Genomic DNA, 24,542 nt, shown 5'->3' with positions numbered 1-24,542 from the left:
TTCACTTCAATTTCTTTCTCTATCAAATCAGATGACTGCCATTGACCTCAGAAATTTAGGATATCTGGTTAACCAAAATGGTTAAACAGACTTTTGGGGATCTTGCCTGAGTTCTGTAGCTGAGGATTAGTGATCTCATACACAGAGACCTCTGCCACTGCCAGATCTCTGCTGAAATTATACATCCCACTACAAGAAATGCATCTTAAGAAAGCCTCAAGAGAGATAGCCTTCGCAGTATCTTGGTCAAGAATAAATGTGAAACTGCTGGCAGAAACAGGTATACGCTTTCCCTGAAACTTCTTGGGCTTGTTGTTAGTACCTTCAAGAAAAAGATACTGGAGCAGGTTGTGGGATGGTTCAACGGGCTCTGTACCTCATCTTCCACCTAGACACACCCCCTATTCTGTCAGCTACTCATTAGGTCTAAATTAACTACTACCTCCTATTTAGAGCCTGAGATAGCAGGTGATGAGAATAAAACTGGTTCCCAAACTTGGCTGTATTATCAGAAGCAACATTAAGGAGTATTTAAAAAAAAAAAAGGTTCTAGGACTCCTCCCACTCTTTTATAAAATCAGAATTTGTTTGTTTGTTTAAGAGATGAGGTCTCACTATGTTGCCCAGGCTGGACTCAATCTCCTGGGCTGAAGAGATCTTCCTGAGTAGCTGGAGCTACAGGCATGCAGTATCACAGCCAGCAACAAATCAGATCTTTAGAAGTGTTTGGTTGGTTGGTTTTGTTTTTTAAAGCTGCTGAGGTGATTCTGATGCAGCTACTGGCCTTTGGGAAGCATTGACAGAAACGCTCGCTCTCCTCCCTACCTTTCTCCAGTGTCCTCTGGCTTCTTTACTTGATTTCAAGGACAGCTGGCCCTTTGTATCCATGGGTTCAACCAATTGTGGATTGAAAATATTTGGGGGGAAAAATTTGTGTCTGTACTGAAAAGGTACAGATTTTTCTTTTCATTATTCCCTAAACAATACAGCATACTATTTTTATAGCATTTACATTGCATTAGGTATTAACAGTAATCTGGAGATGATTTAAAGTATATGGGATTTAAAGCATACACATAGGTTATATGCAAATACTATGCCATTTTATATTAGGGACATGAGAAACTATAGATTTTGCTATCTATGGGAGGTCCTGAAACCAATCTCCACCGCAGATACTGAGGGCCTGCTGTATGTGGCCTATCTTCTTTCTTTTTTTTTTTTTTTTTTTTTTGAGACGCAGTCTTGCTGCAATGCCCAGGCTTGAGTGCAATGGCTTGATCTCTGCTCACTGGAACCTCCGCTTCCCGGTTCAAGTGATTCTCCTGCCTCAAAGTAGCTAGGACTACAGGCACATGCCACCACACCCAGTTAATTTTTGTATTTTTAGTAGGGATAGGGTTTCACCTTATTGGCCAGGATGGTCTCGAACTCCTGACCTCAAGTGATCCACGTGCCTCAGCTGCCTCCCCAAGTGCTGGGATTATAGGTGTGAGCCACTGCGCCTGGCCTATCTTCTTTTACATAAATCCAGAGTCTTTATTTGAAAAAACTTGGCAATGAGAGCCTCAGGGGTTAGCATAGTGCTATACACAAAATTTTTACTCAATAAATGGTAAAAATTTCAAGTGATCCAGGCCTAAGTTAACATTCTCCAGACACAGAAATATTGAAGTGCTCACCAAGTCCTGAATCTCTGAGTTCAGATTTTCTATCAGAATTAGTTTAGACTCTTTGTTATAAATACTTTGGTTATCTGAAACCCTTTGCTGCTGGATAACTGAGTATGTGATAGGGACACTACACACCTATTTAGATAAAATTTGTGGGTGAGGGGGGTAAAGAAAGAGGAAGAGCAAAGAGACCATTTGGAAAAGATTGATTTGTAACAGCAAAGAGAGAACAATGTGAATTCCCACCTGATGACAGGAGCCTAGTGAGTCCATTTTATGAGCTTGGAAGTTTCCTGATCTAGGCTCTGAAGGAACTTCCTAAGTTGCCTCTGCAATACCCTTACCCAGGCTTAGCCTGTGTAGTGTAATGGTAGAAGAGGTGGCTCTACAGTCAGGCTGCCTGAGTTTGAATCATAATTATAACCCTCACAAGTTGCCTTGACAGTTTTCATGCATATAAAATGAAACCCACAGTACCAACCTACATCTCAAAAGGCATTATAACATGTAACACATGTAAATCACTGATCACTGGCATGTGGTAAGTGTTCAATAAACATTACAGTTGTAGAGTTTTACATTTACCATTACATTATAATTATACAAAAAGGACCCTTTGAGTAGGTACATAGCAGCTACAGGTATGTATGTTCCAAGAGGGCACACTTGAGGAATTAAAATATTAGAATGAAATTAAAGGAAATGTGTCTGGAATAGCTGTGCAAACTGCTTCCAGATGGAGTGTGGTATCGTAAAATCTGGTGTGTGCATGCCAAATGTCCTGCCATGGAGGCCTGCTGGATCTGTAATTCTGCTCTGTATACCTAAAAAGCATGGACTCTGCCTTCTCCCTTCCCTTCTCTTCTGGTACCCTCATGCCTAGTGTTTATTCTCAGTACTTCATCTCCACTCACTCGGAGAGTAAAACGAAGGAAATCAAACACTGCTTCCAACACCCATGGGAATCTCCCCTCTAACCCTCCTCTCTTGTTCACTTCTTGGGCCAACAGGATTAGGGCCATGGAATTGTTGAGTCCTGTGTGAAACTTAGTCCAACAGATCTTGAATAGTCACAGATCACCTTAAGAGTTTGTCCCTGCATCAAGCTTTCTATGGACGGCTCAGCATAAATCCATCTCTGCTATGAAAAACAACTCAAGAAAAACAAGAGAAGGTTAAGTACCATGACTTTGACTTAAAAATGGTACAGACATACATACGTACGTCACGATGAGCTGAGTTCCTATAAATGCCCTGGGCTTTATAACCCACCCTCACACTGTCCTCTGGAGCCACTTGAGTGAGCTGTGACCTGCAGAGGGAGTGTCTGGCCAACCCCACACAGGTACTTACCGATGTGCTGGCTGTAACCTGTGAGCTAGAGCTTGCGGGTGCAGGGGAGTCTGAGGAGGTGGAGAGCTGTCGCACCAAGGGACTGTGTGGAGGATGGTGGGTGGCTGCCAAGTAGCTCGAACTGCTCATGTCTGTGTGATGCTTCAACACTGCAGAAGTCAATAGAAAAGAGAAATACATGGCTATCTTAACCAGTGTCACTTCTAACACAAGCTTGGAATGGCAGCAATACATACTAAAGGCAAAAATGTTTTCTATGCCTAGAGGATAAAAAGGTGAAGCACACTAGTTGTGGGAAGTAGGGGCAGGGCAGAGGTTGCTGTAGCAGTTAAGAAGTGACCTCCATTTAGAAGCAGTAGCGTCCCTCTACTCTGCCTTCCTAGAAAGTGAAGAACAAAGCTGGGGGCAATTAAGAGAAGCCTAGGCTGCCCCAGAAAGCCCTGAGCAGGTGCAGTTGCAGGTGGAGGTGCCATGGGCCTGGCCCTACCTTCACTTCTCTCAGATGAATGGTCTCGCAATCTCATTTTGCTGTGGTTTGGGTCATGCACGGGTGGCGGTGGGTTGAGCAAGCGCTCTGCTTTTGGCGCTGTCACTCGCTCCACCATGGGCACGGCCCCCACATCGTCTAAGTGCTGCCTGTGGGTCCTGTCAGGCCGGGTTTGGTGATGGGACAGCTCTGAAGAGGGGAACAGAAAAAGAGCTGTGAAATATGTCCTCTCAAATATTTTCTTATTCGAGTTCCAAGCTCTCGAGTTCTCTCTAGGCCAACGCTGTGTACCCAGGGCAGCAGGACAGTCCTTCAGGACTGAAGTTTCTAGTAATTTGCACAATGGCGAGGATAGGCACAGGGAGCCCAGAACCAGAGAAACATGTCACCAGGATACGGAAGACACCTGCCCGTAGATGAACTCAATGCCATGCCATTGCTGGCCATTCACTGAGCATTTTGGGTCTTGCTCCAAGATCCATGGTGTCTAGAATAGCTCCCGAAGTCCATCTGAGAGCATCCAAGACAAGCAGAAGCAGTCACTGTGAGCTGAATTTGTATCAGTCAACTGCCTCTCCCAACCCCAACATGCACGCAAACTGCAAATTTGAGAATATAAAAGGAATGAAAAGTCACTGGTACTCTGGGGGACTTCCCGGCTCCCTGACACTTACTGGCTGTTGTTAGGAAGGAGCTGACCAATTTGTGCCTGTCCTTACGAGCTGGATCTGGCAGACTGCCTGGCATGGGTGCTCTGTGCTTAAGTGATAACTTTTTGGGAGGTTTGATTTTGTCAAAAGGCTTGTTCTGCCACTGAGATTTCAGCATGCTCTGGAAATGCAGGCTTGTGGGAACATCTGCAAGAAACATAAAATGCTACAGGTTAGTCCAAACATCTGGCCTCTCTAGTGTTCAAGACCTACACTCCACCCTCCTTTTATTTGCTCAGTGGCCTGACACTTGGCAGGGCAAGTGCTGTCATATGGAAGATCTGTTTATGTGAACATTACTGAAGGTCATTCTTCTATTTGCAAGCAGGTCACTTTAGCTTTTTACTTTCAAGTCCCAAGGGGAAACAAAACAAAACAAAACACCTTTTTGTTTTGGTTGATGGAGTTCTTGTTCTTGTATCCTTGTTTGTTGAATTTACTGTTTGAAAACATCCTGTTTCTATTCTAGAGATCTAAAGGCATATTTAAGCCTACTTCTTTTCTATCAATATAGAGTTAATCAGGATGCAATTATTCAACAATATTCATTATCTATGTTATCAGGCACTGTACTGAGTACTACATACTCTCTCCAAATAAGAACTACATACCATTCTCCTTCCTTCCTCTGTGGCTCCACCAATTCCCATCATGAGATTATCGGGGATTTTTAGCTGACTGGTTAATGTTCAATATCACAAATCAACATCTTTTGGACTGAATTTTTTATGCTGTTTCTTATCTTTCCATTATCTTCGACTTTTCCCAAGAATATATCCTTGAGCAATTTCTTTAGAAAAGGAATTTCTAGATTTAAACCATTTTCCTCTCAAACATTTAAAGCTATTCAATTCTTCCGTGTATTCTAATATCCAGTGCTGTATTTAAGAGGGAATCGGATTCTTTCTTACTTGTAGGTGGTCTGGTTTTTGCCTTTTAAGCTTTTGCAAAACAACAACAACAAACTTGTGGTATTACACTGACTCTATAGATCAATTTGGGGAGAACTTCCATCTGTTCCACCACCAATACTGAATCTTTCAATCGACTGACATGGTATCTCTCTCTCCATCTATTTACGTTTGTCTTGATTTTCTCTCGACAGTGTTTAGTTATTTTTGACATACCGGTCTTAAATACAATTTGTTAAGTTTATTCCTAAGAATTAATGTTTTCTGATGGGCAGAAGTTGGAAGAGTTTGCAGGGTTCAGAAGAAGACAGGAAGATGAGGGAAAGTTTGGAACTTCTTAGAGACTTGTTAAATGGTTTTGACCAAAATACTGATAGAAATATGGACAGTGAAGGCCAGGCTGACAAAGTCTCAGATGGAAATGATTAAAGACAGTACCTTTTAAAATTTCGATTTCAGTTCTTCATTACTAGTATATAGAAGTACAATAAACTGCTATATAATGACCTTGTAGCCTGTGAAACCACTTCGTTATAAACTTTTTCTTGTTTATTCAGTAGGATTTTCTATAGACATAAGTATGTCATCTACAAATGGAGACTGTTTTACCTTTTCTTTCCAATCTGTATTCCTTTTTTACTTCTTGCCTATTACTCTGACTAGAACCTCTGGTGCTGATGTATAACTTTTAGATTTTCCCTTTTATGTTTTCAACATTCTGACATTTCACCACCATGGATAGCGGTGTGAGTCTGTTTTCAGGCTTCTGTAAAGCTTTCCGGGGATATTTAAATCTAAAGGCCAGCACATTTTTCCTCACCTCCCAGTTCCTCCTGGGAATCGGTAACCACTTGGGGCATGCTCAGAAGTTCCCGCCAGAGTCCCTATCCACTGCTTCAGAATAGAATGAAACACCACTACTTCAAGGAAGAAGGCTCTGGTGGGGTAAGAGGACAGGAAAGGAAAATCTAATCCAGCTATTCCAAAATGAGTCCAAATTTATCACCCAGACAAATGCCCAGGTCCTATCACTACTCCTTCTGCCCTTTAATTCTGGGTCAAAAACCTCCTCTAATCAGTTCCCACCTCACAGCAACTTACTCCTGGCATGTGCTTTGGGCTATCTTTCTATTTATTTCTCCACAGTTATCTTGTCTTTATCCATCTTTCAAAAATAATTACAAATTCCAGTCACTGATAGCATGTCTTCTAGAATTATTAGAAATTTATACCTTTTTTTTTTTTTTTTGAGACGGAGTCTCACTGTCGCTCAGGCTGGAGTGCAGTGGCGCTATCTCAGCTCACTGCAAGCTCCGCCTCCCAGGTTCATGCCATTCTCCTGCCTCAGCCTCCCGAGTAGCTGGGATACAGGCACCCGCCACCTCGCCCGGCTAATTTTTTGTATTTTTAGTAGAGACGGGGTTTCACCATGTTAGCCAGGATGGTTTCGATCTCCTGACCTCGTGATCCGCCTGCCTCAGCCTCCCAAAGTGCTGGAATTACAGGTGTGAGCCACTGCGCCCGGCCTGTTTAATATATTTTCTAAAAGCTTATGGGGTTTTGGCTCCCATAGAGCACAGAGGATATGCTCAATCTGAACTGGGGGTAAGGAGGCAGGGAAGAGACGTCTAAATTAACATTACTGAACCCATTATTATCTGCCAGGCACTGTGTGTTTATCATCATGCATGTGCCACTTAATCTTTGTAACAGTTCCATGAGGCAAGCACCATTATGCTTATTTTAAAGATAGGCAACAGGTGCAGAAAGGTACATTAACTATGTCCAAGGTTACACAGTTTAACGAGTAACAACCAACTTTCAAACTCAGGATTATACAACCCTAAAGCCCATACTCTTAGACAATATACCTTGAGGCTACTCACTGATCCAGAGGATGGAGAGGATTCTGTAGTAAAGTCAATTATTTCTCAAATTACTCCCAAGAAACAGTACAAAATATTTTCCAAGCCAGTTCTGCAGAGTAAAAGAAATTTAGCCACTCCTGCCTATGGTATAGATGATGAATTTCATGACACTGAATGTCAGGCCTTCCAGGACTGGAATAAAAATCTGAGTTGGAAAACAAAAAAAAGCTAACATTCTCAGGGATGATTTTTCCCAGTGGGTAAGCAGCCTCAGCTCCATGATTTCTCTAAGAATAGACTGCTGGGCTTTATGACAGTGAAACAAATTAGGAAAACTATTAAAGTTTTAATGAAAACAAACATTTGCTACCTGTCCAAGTGTAAAGACACAGTCTCTGAGGACAGTGCTGTCTTCTCAAACATTTTTCATAATCACTCTTTTCCACACTTAAAAACAAACTCAGCTATACTAAATCTTAGGAAATAAAGCATTGTCTAGAAGCACTCAGCCCTGTAGAACAATCTGGAAGCTGGGCTGAGCTGGAATGTATAAAAGAGGCTCAAGAAAGGAGAGGAGGTCACTTCTGTCCATCCCACAATACCCCTTTGTCAGCAGAAGAGTTACTCCCACTTGGCAAAGGCTGTGTATATTTTGTATATATATTTAATGGAACTCCAAAAAGCATAGATTTTATTTTTTCCTTTTATTTTCCCCCATCGTTCTCCCAAATCTGAAAATGAAGCCAAGAAAAAAAAATGGACAGGGAAATGAGAGACCTGGTTATAGTGAAAACAGCAATGACTAGAAACAAGTAGGCCTGGATTCAGGTCCTGGTTCTATCTCTGAGTAGAAGGAGAGAGCAAGAACAAATCATTCGGCTGGGCTTTAGTTCCACCTATGAAATGAGGCAGTGGGGCTAGATCAGGGCTGGCGACATTCTAGCATTCATTCTCTAACCGTCCGCTCCAAACACAGCTGTCTTTCCTGTAGTACTGGAGACCTCAGATTCTTCCCAAACAATACGTTAAATAACTGCAGAGAGTTACTATCAATTCATTTGAATAGGCACAAGAAAGGACATCTATTTGTTACTGCTAGATTATATGACTGCTATGAGTCTCTCAACTCTAACATGTTGAGTCAATGACTCTTCAACTGGAACTCCACTCCTAAACGCTTCCCCTCAACTAAATGCTCTTAAGTGCAAGTTGGCACATTGTAGAACCCAAGTCATGGAACACTACCTTGTGCTCTCCAGTTGATGTATTAAGTGGAATCAAAAGCAATTCCTCTTTAAACCCAGTATAAACAGTTTAAGAAACTCCAGCTGCTAGACTTTGTTAGAAGTTTGCTGTGTTGCCTTTTAATTGCTTCCATGTTAAGAGTGAACAGGAACCCAGTTAGATTCTTGTTCAAAAAAGAGATCTCTTAGGAATTGCTGGTCGAGTTCACATACTAACTAGTAAGTGATAATACCTAGGTTCTGTAAAGAGTTAAAAATCTAAAATAGACTGGATACGGGACCTGAAAGTAAGCAAAACAAGGGGATATGAAATGGAAGAGAACACATCAGAGATCCATTCAGCTAGAGGTCTCCTACATTCCATACCCACACAGGTAAACTGCTGTTTTCAGAGAAGAGGGTGCAGACCCTTATCAGGTAAATACCAGGAAAAAAAGATGAATTACTAATGTCATCCTTAAGTTATTGTTTCCTCAAACAAAATGAAAGATGAATGAGAAGACCGTGACTTCAGGATGACTAGGGTCTGACATTCCATGATTCACCTGGCTGTCTGGCTCCTTACTTTCCACCATTTTCTCAGGCACACTTTTTCCGGGTGTTTTGTAATGCTCACTTCTTCCTCCTGCTGGGAAGTTGCTGTAGCCTCATGTGCAGGGTTTGGCAAGCTCTCTCAAAATACCACAGATCTTCATGGCCAGCAGGTGGTGCTCTTATTAAGCCCCTTTTACAAAGTTAACAAGCTTTTCTCCAAGGTTATATATCCTCTACATTTCCAACTAAGGATTAACTGGACTTGATAAAACAAAGCCCCCTTCCTGCTGGAATACTAACAGGTTATTATACCCTAGTCTCTCCACCTTCCACGGCCAGGCGCAGAGTTGGCTATAACACAGTCCCTCAATTTCTATCACCCACACACACTTAATGAGAGGGGCTGAGGTACAGTCGAGGTACAGTCAAGGTGCAAGGCACAACTCCAGGATGAAAAGCAGCAGTTGGATATTGTCATTCTAACAAACTACACAAACTGGTTAGGAAACAGCATTAAAACTACTTAAAAAAAATCTGTCATATGGGGCCAGAAAACAGCTAAGTATCACATTCAAACAATTTTCTGCCTTTATGTCTAGTATAAATGTAACTATATGGAATTAATGAGTCAAAATCATTTTTAACCTTGTTATAAAAAAAAAAAGTTGGAAATCCTGCCACTTTAAAACCTCTTCTAGAGAAGAGGTTGTAAAGGGTGGCCCAGTAGTAAAACCTACCACACAAATGTTTGACCCACACAGTAGTATGCCAAGCTGCTAGCCTTCACTGTTACTTACTGCTATACAATGATGTACAGAGAATCCCAATACTTCAGGGGGTGTGTTATTTACACAGGATATTATGTGAATTGTGCCCTTTGGAGTTGGCTATCTCTGCAACCATGAGAATCTTCCAATTTCCAAATGGACTGCATTCTGAATGTGGCAGTTGTTTGGGTCAAAGCAAAATTACTCCAACAGGAATAATATTAGATATGGTAATCAGGTCTTCAGGTCAACCAACTGAGGTGTAATTAATCCATAGGCAAATACAGTAGTTAATAGAGCCTACATGTAAAAAAATATATATATATATCTCCATAGTCTCATAAGGAGAATTTAATGACCAACTTTTTCATCCAAACCCCAGAGCCATAGCTAGAAGCTCTTTGTATATGTATGAGACATAGACAGAAAAACAAATAGGATTAGATGCAGGAAAATAAAATCATTAAGACCAGAAAAGGGGGAGTGTTCCCTATCTTTCTTTCCATTCCCCCTCATTGCTGCCTGTAGTTGCTTTTAATGATGGTGTGGGAGGTGTAAGGTATGCGGCAGCGCAGCATTCATGTCAGATCTATAGTGTCCTGCAGTCGGCAGGACAGAAAATGTTCAAAGGAAATAGAACCTCTTAGTAGACATGCTGAATGATGGAACAGGAGCTGAGAGACACACAGTCTGGGTATATTTGAGGGTGGGGAAGATTATTTGCAACTGTATGTGGTAATGCTGTTGACAAAGAAATGACTGTTGTGTTTAGCAGCTGATATCCAATGAGTGTGCTTAAGTGTCCAGGCTTCCTGTCCTTCTTCAAGTATGAGACTATACAATTCAACAGTTAATTCAGAGAGTAACCCAACAAACATTCCTAAGTCTTCCTGGTGGCGCTGTCTGTAGCCAGAATCCCAAAAAGGGTAAAAATCTGCCTCCTCTTAATAATCTGTTTGGAAAGGAACTTGAAATATAGCAAAAGGAAGGACAGGCATCAGATAATCTGGGTCTGAACTGTGAAGGCATTCAAACCCATTAGCCATTTAGTTTTAGATAAGCCACAATCTTACCAAGCCTGTTCCTTGAGAGCTAAAACTGAAGTAACACCTTACAAAATTTCTGGGCCAGGCATGGTGGCTCATGCCTATAATCCTAGCACTTTAGGAAGCCAAGATGGGTAGATTGCTTGAGCCCAAGAGTTTGAGACCAGCATGGGCAACATGGGGAAACCTCTTCTCTACTAAAAATGCAAAAAATTAGCCAGGCATGGTGGCATGCACCTGTATTCCCACTGAAGGGAGAATCACCTGATCCTGGGAGGCCGATGCTGCAATGAGCCAAAAACCACACCACTGCATTCCAGCCTGAATGACAGAGTGAGACTCTGTCACAAAAAAAAAAAAAAAAAAAAAAAAAAAAAAGCCAGCTGTGGTGGCTCACGCTTGTAATCCCAGCACTTTGGGAGGCCAAGACGGGTGGATCACGAGGTCAGGAGTTCGAGACCCTCCTGGCCAATATGGTGAAACCCCCGCCTCTACTAAAAGTACAAAAATTAGCCGGGCGTGGTGACATGCGACTGTGGTCCCAGCTACTCAGGAGGCTGAGGCAGGAGAATTGCTTGAACTTGGGAGGCGGAGGTTGCAGTGATCCGAGATTGCATGACTGCACTCCGGCCTGGGCAACAGAGTGAAAACTGTCTCAAAAAAAAAAAAAAAAAAAAAAAAGAATTTTGAAAGCAGCAAATGAGACAAATATGAGAAGAGTACTACAAACTGTAAAATGCTATACAAATAGTAACTGCAGTTACATGGGCTGTAAGTCCAATGGCAAGGGAAGGTAAAAGTCAGTGACTTGGGAATCTGAAGCACAGAGGAAAATGTTTTAGTGTTTTCCACTCATTGTGCTCAAGTTTATTTACTGCTCCACCAACTCCCGACTATCCACGTGTTCCAGGTTTTCTGTTTCCTTTCTCTTACAAGAAATCACATGGCCGCAGGAATACTACACCACATCCTTATCAGTCAGGGGGGTTTTGGTAACAAAAGCCAAAAATCCCAGTATCTACTGGATTTAGGTGGCCAGAAATGCAATCATTTGAAGAACAGATGCAGAACAGGGGATTATAGCTATCTAATGTTTGATCAACTGTCAACTAGAAGGATTCTCTCAAGGGTTAGCAATGACTGTTTTTATAAATAAACTTTTGTTGCAACACAATCAGGTTCATTTGTTCACATATTGTCTATGGCTGCTTTTGTGCTACAATGACAGGGTTGAGCAGTTGTGACATGAACTGACATCAATTATATGGCTTGCAAAGCCTAAGGTATTCACCACATGGCCCTTGAAGAAAAAGTTCAGGCCGGGTGTGGTGGCTTACACCTGTAATCCCAGCACTTTGGGAGGCCAAGATGGGTGGAGCACTTGAGCTCAGTTCAAAACCAGCCTGGGCAATAATGGCAAGATCCCATCTTTGTGGGGGGCGGGAGGTGGGGAAGCAGGTTGTGGTGGTGCACACTTGTAGTCCCAGATACTTAGGAGGCTGAAGTGGGAGGATCACTTAGAGCCCAGGAAGTCAAGGTTGCAGTGAGCTGTGATCACTCCACTGAACTCCAGCTTAGAGCACCGAGCAAGACCCTGTATCTAAAAAAAAAAACAAAAAAACAAAAACTTACAGACTACCTGGGAGATATTATGAAGAACAGCATGGAGCCCTTATCCTCAGGGAGATTACATCCCATCCCTTCCCCACCCCGCCGCCGCCAAGACAGGGTCTCACTACCGTTCCCCAGGCTGCAGTGCATTGGCTCAATCATGGCTCACTGCGGCCAAGACTTCCTGGGCTCAGCTGAACCTCCCACCTCAGCCTCTTGAGTAGCTGGGACGACAGGCGTGTGCCACCACGCCCAGTTAATTTTTGTATTTTTAGTAGAGATAGGGTTTTGCCATGTTGCCCAGGATGGTCTCAAACTCCTGACCTCAGATGATGAACCCGCCATGGCCTCCAAAAGTGCCAGGATTACAGGTGTGAGCCACTGTGCCTGGTCCCTAAAATTTAAATAACAGAAAGCAAATACACAAACAGCCATAACATAATTCATTAACATATTGATATAACACAATAGGGTAGGTGCAGTGGCTCATGACTGTAATCCCAGCACTTTAGGGAGGCCGAGGCGGGTGGATCACCTGAGGTCAGGAGCTGGAGACCAGCCTGGCCAACATGGTGAAACCCCATCTCTACTAAAAACACAAAAAAATTAGCTAGGCGTGGTGGCATGCGACTGTAGTCCCAGCTACTTGGGAGGCTGAGACAGGAGAACTGCTTGAACCCAGGAAGTAGGGGTTGCAGTGAGCCAACATCATACCACTGCACTCCAGCCTGGGCAACAAAAGTGAGACTCCGTCTCAAAACAAAAAAACAACAACAAAAAAAACCCACCACAGTGATTTGAGAGGCAATTCCTACCTTCTGTAGGCTGGGCACAGATCATGAGATTATGTGAAAATTCAATGAAACCAATTTAGATTATGAAAGCGCTGGCTTCCACCTAGAATAGTGGTTTTAAAATGTTTTTGCTCATGCACCCCCATTTGATATGTAATTTTTTAAAAATCATAATTTCAGATAGTTGTAAAGATTATATTTGCTTGAATACTACATATGCTTTAAAAACATTTTTATCAAAACTTTGGCAGGTAAATATATTTAGCTTCATTAATTGAAAAAATAACTTCTTTTAAACTTATTTAGCTAATCAGACTTTAGATATTAACTCAGTATTTATTCTAAGACAGACAAGGAACAGAACCATGTAACTGAGCTCAGACCCATCCTAGCCACTTAAAGAGTTAGAGGGAAATCTCTTAGTTGCAATCTTTTAGTGGCACCCTCTGGTTTGGTAGATCTGTTGCAGTCTTTTTGGAGAATTCTAAGAGAAGACTTGGTTGATAGAACTCCTGAGTTATCTCTATTTTATTTTTAAAATTGGAAACTTTTGCTTAATACCTGGGAGATTCTCCTTCAGGTGCTGAGAACTCTTAGAAATGATCTCTTTATTTGTTGTCCCCACCATCCAAGATTTTTTTTTTTTTTTTTTTTTTTTGAGACAGTCTTGCTCTATCGCCCAGGCTGGAGTGCAGTGGCGTGATCTTGACTCACTGCAACCTCTTGCCTCCGGGTTTAAGCGATTCTCCTTCCAAATAACTGGGATTACAGACATGTGCCACCACGCCCCGCTAATTTTTGTATTTTTAGTAGAGATGGGGTTTCACCATGTTGGCCAGGCTCATCTTGAACTCCTGACCTCATGATCTGCCGTCTTGGCCTCCCAAAGTGCTGGGATTACAAGCGTGAGCCACTGCACCTGGTCTCGAACTCCTGACCTCAAGTGATCTGCCTGCCTCGGTCTCCCAAAGTGACGGGATTAAAGATGTGGGCCATGACACCCAGCCTCAAGATTTTTACACTCTGGGGCAAGACCCATAGTGGGACTCAATATGGCCAAAAGGAATGCTCTTCTTTTGTCAAGTGGGAGAGGTACAGGTATGGGAAGGGAGGTGGGAAAGGAGGGCTGTCAGACACAGAGATTTAACAGGGAGGCAAACTTTAGAAAGGCAGTACAGGCTAACAACGAAGATTTGTGCTTATCTACACCCTGTAAAGCTGTCACATTAACACATAAATGCCAGTATGAAGATATTCTCCTAGAACACTGCTGTCCATCCTACATTATATCATGGCACGCACAGAGAAAACTTTTTTTTTTTTTCTTTGAGACACAGTCTTGCTCTGTTATCCAGGCTAGAGTGCAATGGTGAAATCTTGGCTCACTGCAACCTCTGCCTCCCAGGTTCAAGAAATTCTCCTGCCTTAGCCTCCCAAGTAGCTGGGATTACAGGCAGGCACAACCATGACTGGCTAATTTTTTGTATTTAGTAGAGACGGCAGTTTCACCATGTTGGTCAGGCTGGTCTAGAACTCCTGACCTCAGGTGATCCGCCCACCTCAGCCTCCCAAAGTACTGGGATTACAGGCGTGAGCCACCACGCCTGGCCCAGACAAAACATTTTTAAAGATATACTAAGCGTATTTTGGACCAGATTACTGTGGCTAGAGGCAACTGAGCCCAGATCCCTCCTAGCTACTTGAAGAGTTAGAAGGAAATCTCATATTAAGTTGCAACCTTTTAGTGGCACCTTCTGGTTTGGTGGATCTGTTGCAGTCTTTTTGCAAAATTCTAAGCGAAGACTTGGTTGACAAAAGTTGTACCTTGAAAGTATCTGAGTTGTAACTGGACCTTGGCTGATTTTCTTTCACCTAGAAGTCTCTCAAGTCTCTTTCATTAGACTTTCTAGTCTGTGGTCTTTCTTACCATCTGGAAATGCTAGAACAGGGTGAACACAAGAGTCCAACTGGGAAAGACGTTCCAACAGAGGGGCTTCATAGTGAATTTCGGGAGGCATGGTGTTGATGCTGCCTGAACCACACAGTGCACAGGAGGGATTCACATCACAGCCAGGGCGGATTGTGCTGTTCCGGTGAACCTGTGAAAAAAGCCAAACAAAACTGACAATTCAGCATCTGATATAAAGCCAGCTCCCCATTTGTTATTGAGAAGTTAGCTCCCCATCTGTTATTGAGAAGACCTTTCTAGATACTTGTGTGACACTACTAAAAGGATGTTTGATTAGTTTGTTAAAAGATTTCCATTTGTCTAACACACTGACCTTCAAAGTGGGTAAGGAAACTTGCTTCCTTTTCATTGATGAAATCTAACTACTTGAAGCTCTAAATGCTTACCTAGGTATCAAACTTCTGACAGTTTAAAAAGATACTAAAACTGTGCTTTCTGAGAACAGTTTATAAAATCTGCATGCTTTCATGACCTTGATGGTCCGCTAAGACGCAGTTGGTTCCTGATTCCCAGGTGAGACATGCTTTCTTCAGCAAATTTATCCACCTAGGAGCCTTCAATTACCAACCACACCTCTTCTCTTCACACCTCCGCTTCAAAAGACTTTCAGGTGGTCTCAAGCCAGGTGGCAAGCTTCCTTGAAGCTTGTAACTTAAAAGTAACTTATTAACTACTCTTTAACCTGGCCTAAAATCCACTGTTACAAAGCTCATACCTAAGTAATGAAATAACATTTTGTACAGCAAATGCTCACTTTCATAGTCTTCATGTTAGATTAATTCCAAAGGGATAGAAATTATTTCCACTGAACTTCCTTTGTGCACATGTGGGCAGAATAACTGATAACCTCTCTAAGTAAGTCCAGAGTTAAATATGAACTAATTTAAGTCTTCAAAAGATTGAATTCTGTAAAAAAACTGAACATTTACAATTTTATACTTTGAGCAAACTTCAGGTCATGCTGAATGCAGGATCCCTAGTGTTAGGATGAACAAGTCTGGCATTTGCCAAAGCCTAACTCATAAAGTCACCTGGACACACAGCCCCGGAAGAAGAAACTTGCATGTTGAATGGCACTATAAGAAGGCATCCTAGGAGCAAGCTCAGTAGTAGAACAAAGACAAAAAGCATCAAAACTCTACTAGCAAAAACTCTAACATTCACTACAGCTCCATTTATTTTCAGCAGAGACATCTCAAAAGCCTTTTATGGATTTGTGTAAGAAAAAGATACACGTAAGAACAATGTGGTCTTTATCAACATTCCCCCGACATTCTATTGCAACCATAGAGAGGTGGCACGCAAATAAGGTCTTTTAAAGGTTAGACTGGGCAAATCACACAGAACTAGAAGCCACTGAAAGGGAGTGATACCAACTAGGCATGCTACTTTTGTGTAGACAACATTAACTGGTATTGTTTTGGGAAAAAAAAAAAAAAATCCCTGTATCTATGTAATCAGAGCTGGCTTTCTGGAGAGGATGACATTTTGAGGTAAAGAGAAATAAGTAGGTAGAGATGAAAATGAGATCACACAGTGGGTGAGTGGGAGGATTTAGGAAAATTGGTTAGGATCCAAAAATTACACTGAAACTTTCAATATTCAAAAGAGATTATCTCACTCCAGTAGGTATAGCAAATTAAAAATAAAAAGAGAGAGACTAGAAACTGACCCATGACATCAACTAGCTCTCCATATGGAACATTTAACAACACTACATTTTATGGCTAGAGTGTATCACTTAAGTCAAAGTCAATATTGGGAGGCCAAGGCGGGTGGATCACTTGAGGTCAGGAGTTTGAGACTAGCCTGGCCAATATGGTGAAACCCTGACTCTACTGAAAATAGAAACATCAGCTGGGCATGGTGGTGGGAGCCTGTAATCTCAGCTACTCGGGAGGCTGAGGCAGGAGAATCGCTTGAATCTGGGAGGCAGAGGTTGAAGTGAGCCGAGATCACATCACTGCACTCCAGCCTGGGCGACAGAATGAGACTAAGTCCAAAGACAAACAAACAAACAAACAAAAAAACAAAACAACAACAAAAAAACTCAATAGATGTGGCTAGGCGTGGTGGCTCACAACTGTAATCCCAAAACTCTGAAGTGGGAGAGGACTGCTTGAAGCCAGGAGTCTGAGACTAGCTTGGGCAACACAGTAAGACTCCATCTCTTAAAAAAAAAAAAAAAAAAAAAAAAAATTTAGCCCAGCATGGTATTGCATGTCTTTAGTCCCAGCTACTCAGGAGGCCGAGGGAGAAGAATCACTTAAGCCCAGGATTTCAGGTTATAGTGAGCCATGATCGCACCACTGCACTGCAGCCTGGGAAAAAGAGTAAGATCCTGTCTCAAAAAAATTAAAAAAAAAAAAAAAAAAAAAAGGGCTAGGCATGGTGGCTCACGCCTGTAATCCCAGCACTTTGGGAAGCCAAGGTAGGTGGATAACCTGATGTCAGGAGTTCAAGACCAGCCTGGCCAACATGGTGAAACTCCGTCTCTACTAAAAATACAAAAAACTGGGCGTGGTGGTGGGCACCTGTAATCCCAGCTACTCGAGAGGCTGGTAAGAGAATCACTTGAACTTGGGAGGCAGAGGTTGCAGTGAGCCAAGATTGCACCACTGCACTCCAGCCTGGGCAACGAGAGCAAAACTCCGCCTCCAAAAAAATTTAAAAATTTAAAAAAATAAAATAAAGGGTAGAAATCCTACTTATAACTTGACAAAAGGGTAATGTGTACACATGTAACTTAAACAGTAATCTCATTTTTAAATTAAAAACTGTAAAGTACTAATAAAACCCGAGGAGTAAATAAAAATATATTTAATATTTATTTATTTTTTTTGAGATGAGTCTTGCTCTGTCACCCAGGCTGGAGTGCAGTGGTGCGAGTCTGCCTTCCAGGTTCACGCCATTTTCCTGCCTCAGCCTCCCAAGTAGCTGGGACTACAGGCACCCGCCACCATGCCCGGCTAATTTTTTTGTATTTTTTTTAGTAGAGACAGGGTTTCACCATTGTTAGCCAGGATGGTCTCGATTCTCCTGACCTCGTGATCCGCCCGCCTCGGCCTCCCAAATGCTGGGATTATAGGCATGAGCCACCACACCCGGTCAAAAATATATTTAATACCTATTAAAGGAAACATTTTGGAAATTTTTTTTTTTTGAGACAGAGTCTTGCTCTGTCACCCAGGCTGGAGTGCAGTGGCGCAATCTCGGCTCACTGCAAACTCCGCCTCCTGGGTTCATGCCATTCTCCTGCCTCAGCCTCTCCGAGTAGCTGGGACTACAGGCGCCCGCCACCATGCCCGGCTAATTTTTTGTATTTTTTTAGTAGAGACGGGGTTTCACCGTGGTCTCCATCTCCTGACCTTGTGATCCGCCCGCTTCGGCCTCCCAAAGTGCTGGGATTACAAGAGTGAGCCACCGTGCCTGGCCATTTTGGAAAATTTTTGAAAGAAAACTTGAATTCATATCCATGTTGCACAAATCCACACCAAGAATCTATCCTGCAGACAAACTTGTGTACACGCGCATACTCTTTCACTGAAACAAGATGCCAAATCATCTGCACGAATTCATTTAAGTTAAAAACAACAAGAACACACACAATATTGTGTTTTACAATAAGAAAACAAATTTTTAAAAATATCACAACAGGTGATATGCACGTGTAGCCCTAGCTATTTGGGAGGCTGAGGCGGCTCACTTGAGCCCAGGAGTAAGGAGCTATAGTGATCATGTCCACTGTATTCCAGCGTGGAACACAGAGTGAGTCAGTCTCTTAAAAGAAAAAAAAAAACAAGGATTTCCTGGGCTAAAGAGATTCTTCTGCCTTAGCCTGCAGAGTAGCTGGGATTGCAGGCGTGCACCACCACACCCAGCTAATTTTTTGTATCTTTAGTAGAGACAGGGTTTCACCATGTTGGCCAGGCTGGTCTCAAACTCCTGACCTCAGATGATCCACCCATATCAGCTTCCCAAGTGCTGGGATTACAGGCGTGAGCCACCGTGACCGGCCCCAATCATGAAATCCTATTGGCAGAATCCAACCACTTCATACCACCTCAACTACACTCAATCTGGTCCAAGTCACTATCTTTTCTCAAATGGGTTTCTTCAAGCCCCCTAACTGATCCTCCTCCTACTGGCTCTTACTTCCAAATCAATCAACACAGTAATCAGTGTAAATCTTGTTTTAAAATCTCAATCACATCATACCAACCTCATAATCTTCCAAATGACTTCTCACCTCACGAGGAATAGAAACCAAACTTCTTGCATGGCTCCCACAAGGTCCTACAGTATTTGTCGCCTCTATCCCCTCTCTCTGACTTCACCTCATTTTTTTGTTACTCTCCTAGCTGACACTACCAGTTACTCTGATTTCCTTGATATATTTCTCCAAGATAGCAGGCAACCTTCCAGATCACAGGCCTCTGCACTTGGCTCTTCAACCACTAATTCCAAGGTCATTCTCTCACATCATGTCTTTTTCTTTAAATGTCAGTATGCAAAGTAACTTTTTTTTTTTTGAGGCGGAGTCTCGCTCTGTCACCCAGGCTGGAATGCAGTGGTGAGATCTCAGCTCACTGCAAGCTCCGCCTCCCAGGTTCACGCCATTCTGTCACAGCCTCCCGAGTAGCTGGGACTACAGGCGTCCGCCACAACACCTGGCTAATGTTTGTATTTTTAGTAGGGACGGGGTTTCACCGTGTTAGCCAGGATGGTGACCTCGTGATCCGCCTGCCACAGCTTTCCAAAGTGCTGGATTACAGACGTGAGCCACCGTGTCCGGCCCAAAGTAACTTTTATTTAGAAACACAAGTGAAAGGCCAGGCGCGGTGGCTCACGCCTGTATTCCCAGCACTTTGGGAGGCCAAGGCAGGTGGATCACCTGAGGTTAGGAGTTCAAGACCAGCCTGACCAACATGGTGAAACCTCGTCTCTACTAAAAATACAAAAAATTAGCCGGGCGTGGTGGCGGGCGCCTGTAATCCCAGCTACTCCGGAGGCTGAGGCAGAAGAATCGCTTGAACCCAGGAGGTGGAGGTTGCAGTGAGCTGAGATCGCACCATTGCACTCCAGCCTGGGCGACAAGAGCAAAACTCCCTCTCAAAAAAAAAAAAAAAAAAAAGTGAAAAAAGATTATATTTTTGACTGTAACAACGAAAAATGCCCTGGAATAAGTTTAACAAGAAACTTAAGCACAAAGTTTAAAGATACTGATATTCTACAAATTAATGCAGAATCTTAATAGACTTGAGGGGAGAGGGGAGACAAGGCAAAGGGGATTTAAACAAATAATCTAAAAGATACAACTGAAAGAATGTGAGGAACCATTCCCCAAAATTTCTGATAAGCAAAAATACATGGGAGTGATCTGGCCTATTACATGTTTTACAGTTACAGTAATTAAAATAATCTGCCCTTAGTTAAGAAACAGAAAAATTAAATAAAAACAAAAATTGACCAAAGTATATATGAGTTTATTGTTTAACTAAATAATACTTTTAAATCAGTTTAAAAAAAAAAAAAGGAAATATTACTTTTTCAATAAATGAATCAGGAAAACCAAGAGGTCATACAGAAGAAAACGGCTGGATTTCTGCCTCACACCAAAATTAATTCTAAATAAAGATTTATTCATTTTCATTTTTATTTTTTTGATACAGAGTCTCGCTCCGTTGCCCAGGCTAGAGTGCAATGGTGCGATCTCGGCTCACTGCAACCTCCATCTCCAGGTTCAAGTGATTCTCCTGCCTTAGCCTCCCGAGTAGGTGGGATTACAGGCGCCCGCCACCAAGCCTGGCTAATTTTTGTATTTTTAGTAGAGACAGGGTTTTGCCATGCTGGCAAGGTTGGTCTCAAACTCCTGACCTCAGGTAATCCACCCACCTTGGCCTCCCAAAGTGCGGAATAACAAGTGTGAGCCACCGTGCCTGGCCCCAAATAAAGATTTAAATATAAAAACAAATATACTCAAATCTAAAAAAAAAAATTGTTAAGAAATATATAGTGGTTAACAGTATGAGCTATGGAGCCAGACTGCCTGGGTCTGAACCTTGACTCTGCCACTTACCAGCTGTGTGACCTTAGACAAGTTACTGTGTCTTCATCTTTACTAACAGGAGAGTACCTGATAGAGTTGTTTTAAAGATAAATAACTCACAATAGTGTCTGGCTCTCGACTCTTAATCACTTTTGTAAAACTGTAAGTATAGCTATTTATATTTAAGGAGAGAACTTGATAGAACATATACCATCAAAGATCTTGATTTCAAAATTCTAGCTTAACACTATATAATATGATCACTGATAAGTCACATGACATCCTTAAATTTTCTCACTTGTTAAAAAGGACTGATAATACCAATTTCATGGGATTGTAGGAAAGATCAAATGACTCTGTAACTGTTAAAACATTACACAAATGTTAGCTAAATTAGTATACCGCATGATTTCTCAACAGCTGGCACTTCTTTGTTGTGGGGGACAGTCTTGTGCACTGTAGATATCTAGCAGCATCTCTGTCCTCATGGTGCATGTGCCTCCCTACTCCCCCAATTTGTGAAAATCAACAATTACTACAGACATTGCCAAATGTCTCCTGTGAGGACAAAATAATTGAGAACCATGAGGTTCAAATTACGGTCATCCCTTCTAGAAAAATTCAAAGCACAGGCTCCCATTAAATATTAGTAGTGAGTCACAGTAAACATAGGACTCAGTAAAAAATGAAAACAAAAAAATGAATAGTGAGAACAAAGCTCTCAAAGACTACTGCAGTCAAAGCAAAAGGACTCAAGAACAAGCCTGAAGAGAGCTTCCACTACCAAAGATCAGATAACGTTAGCATCATAAAGAAAAGACTACAATGGCTTGAAATACCTCAAATATGTTTCAATCAATGACTCACAGCCCCTTCATGAAAAACTTCAGTGACTGTCCTTAGAGGATAGTAGAAAACTAATTTGTTATTTTGAAAATTGGTAAATAAAAAAAACCAAATCATGCTTTCTTCTGTACAAACTGTACCTCAGGGTAAACAAATAGTTGAAAAGGACAGTTTTCCCCTTATAAACATATTCTAGCTAATAAAAGAAAAACAGAAATGATACAAGTAGAATATCACCATTCTTCAACTTCCAATTTAACAATGAGTCCAGTGGTTGATAACAAACAGTTTAGTCATTACGTGTCTTCCGATACAAGCATAATAAGGCCACCCTGTGTTTTCTCACAAAACTAAAACTGGACTTATTCAAGTTTCTACTAGTTTTCAAGAAACACAAGGGACAGAAAAATATCAGTGTTTTTTAAATGCACTAAAAATAAGATGGATTAATAAATGGAAAGATGATTGTATGCTAAAATGTTAGTGGTAGAATCTAGGGAGTAGCTACATCGGTGTTCACTGTAAAATTCATTCAACTTCGTATCTGAATAATTTCATAACAAAATTTGGAAAAGAAAACAGTGACACCACAGGACTTCTGCTTCTAGCAGAGTAATAGTGATCAGATTTACCTTTCAGTCATAAACCAGAAAACTGGACAACAGGCAGTATAACACTGAGAAACAAATGGGGTGGTCTCTAAGACTGCCCTGGTTTTCTGCCTGGAAGTACATTCTAGACTGCAGGGCAGGGAGAGGATCTGAAGCAGAGTATAATAGCTTCACTGAGTTGAGGAAGCAAATTCTCACTAGACCAGAATTAAGAGACTAAGGAAACTGAAAATTGCAAGGCAGAATTCTTGAGAGGAGGAAGCTTTACAGAAAAAAGAGCCCTAGAAATCTTCATTAGATCCCTCTGAGTGTTTGCTAAATATTAAAAGGTGCATGTAAAGGGTGAAACTATCAAGCCAGGCAAGAGCAACTAGGCAGCTGTGATCTGAAATGGTTTCCACAGCTAACACAAGCCTGAGAGGCTTTTAAACTGTGACCAGCCAAAGTTGCATAGAGAATTCAAGACAGAAGATCCTGCTTTAGTTGTGGAGCCAAACTACTAAGGTGGCCAACTCCTCACCTGACCTAAAAAATGACAAGGAATTTACCTGCCAGCAAAACAAAGCCTCTTTAAAGGAAGATGGCACAATCCACATGCTACAAGCAGGGAAAATTATTAATTGGATTTTCAGCTTAAAACATAAATAAAACATTGTTAGATATGCCAAGAGGCAAGAAAATAATGCTACAGGGATAAAATTTTTAAAAGAAAGTAGGCTGTGGGAAACTAAGGTATCGGATAAATGAAGTTTTCTCAACAAATAAATCACCTAGTATGAATAGCTTATATCAAACCAATACTCTCAGTAACTGGAAAAGCCAGATTTAAAACACACACACACACACACACACACACACACACACACACACACACACACACACACTCTCTCTCTCTCTCTCTCTCTCTCAAAACATAAGAAAAACGCTGACATAATGACAATATTGAAAGCTAAGATTCCAGAGAGGAAAAGAACCTGGCCAACATGGCAAAAAACCCGTCTCTACTAAAAACACAAAAATTAGCTAGGCATGGTGGCACGTGTATCTCAGCTACTTGCAGAGGCAGGAGAATCGCTTGAACATGGGAGATGGAGGTTTCAGTGAGCCAAGGATGTGCCACTGCACTCCAGCCTGGGCAACAGAGCGAGACTCCATCTCGAAAAAAAAAGAAAAGAAAAGAAAATAGAAAAGAAAAGAAAAGAAAAAAGAGCAGAGCTTTTGGTGGTCTTGTAGGGCTGAATGGATAACACTAGAGACTTGAAATGTCAAATTATCAATAAAAAGAGAGGACAGGGAACTAAGCATGACACATTTCCAAGTACTCACTCTCCCAAAGAAAACACTGAAGCTGTGAATGGTAGGAGGCTACAAAGCTAAGTGGAAAGTCTCTGAAAAGGACAGAGATGCTTCTGGCAGTCTCGTGAGGAGACTAGAATTAGATCTCAGGATATGCTAAGAGGAGGAAAGGAGGCTGGGCACAGTGGCTCACACCTGTAATCCCAGCACTTTGGGAGGCTGAGGTGGGCAGATCACCTAAGGTCAGGAGTTTGAAACCAGCCTGGCCAACATGGTGAAACCCCGTCTCTACTAAAAATACAAAAATTAGCTGGGCATGGTAGCATGCGCCTGCAGTCCCAGCTACTTGGGAGGCTGAGGCAGGAAGGAGAATCATATGAACCCAGGAGGCAGACATTGCAGTGAGCCAAGATCATGCCATTTGCACTTCAGCCCGGGTGACAGAGCGAGGCGAGGCTCTGACTCAAAAAAAAAAAAAAAAAGAGAGAAAAGGAAACTGATCAACATATGTTCTCAGCTGGAACTAAGAGAAAGAAACAGATTGTTATCTTTTTGAGACAGAGTCTAGCTCTGCTGCCCAGACTGGAGTGCAGTAGCTTGATCTTGACTCACTGCAACCTCTGCCTCCCAGATTCAAACCATTCTCCTGCCTCAGCCACCTGTGTAGCTGCCACCACAGCTGGCTTTTTTTTTTTTTTTTTTTTTTTTTGAGTTGAAGAGACTGCACCACTGCACTCCAGCCTGGCGACAGAGCGAGACTCCATCTTGGGGGA

At 42.0% G+C, this 24,542-nt stretch overlaps 1 protein-coding gene across 7 annotated transcripts in view; it reads right to left on the bottom strand.

The window, feature by feature from the left end:
* Window positions 1-24,542, bottom strand: part of KANSL1 (KAT8 regulatory NSL complex subunit 1) — a 191,920-nt gene that overhangs the window by 5,600 nt on the left and 161,778 nt on the right. For 6 of the 7 annotated variants that reach the window (XM_030799940.1, XM_030799942.1, XM_030799943.1 and 3 more), the window contains 4 exons: window positions 14,926-15,097; window positions 4,188-4,370; window positions 3,514-3,702; window positions 3,027-3,175 (listed from right to left, as the gene is read on the bottom strand). In XM_030799940.1, coding sequence (XP_030655800.1) covers window positions 3,027-3,175; window positions 3,514-3,702; window positions 4,188-4,370; window positions 14,926-15,097 — 693 coding nt within the window. The remainder of the gene's footprint in view (window positions 1-3,026; window positions 3,176-3,513; window positions 3,703-4,187; window positions 4,371-14,925; window positions 15,098-24,542) is intronic. The other variant, XM_030799944.1, reaches the window with a different exon arrangement.

This window comes from Nomascus leucogenys, chromosome 19 (genome assembly GCF_006542625.1).
Source record: "Nomascus leucogenys isolate Asia chromosome 19, Asia_NLE_v1, whole genome shotgun sequence".
Taxonomy (NCBI): Eukaryota; Metazoa; Chordata; class Mammalia; order Primates; family Hylobatidae; genus Nomascus; species Nomascus leucogenys.
This window is presented reverse-complemented; position numbering and strand designations above follow the sequence as displayed.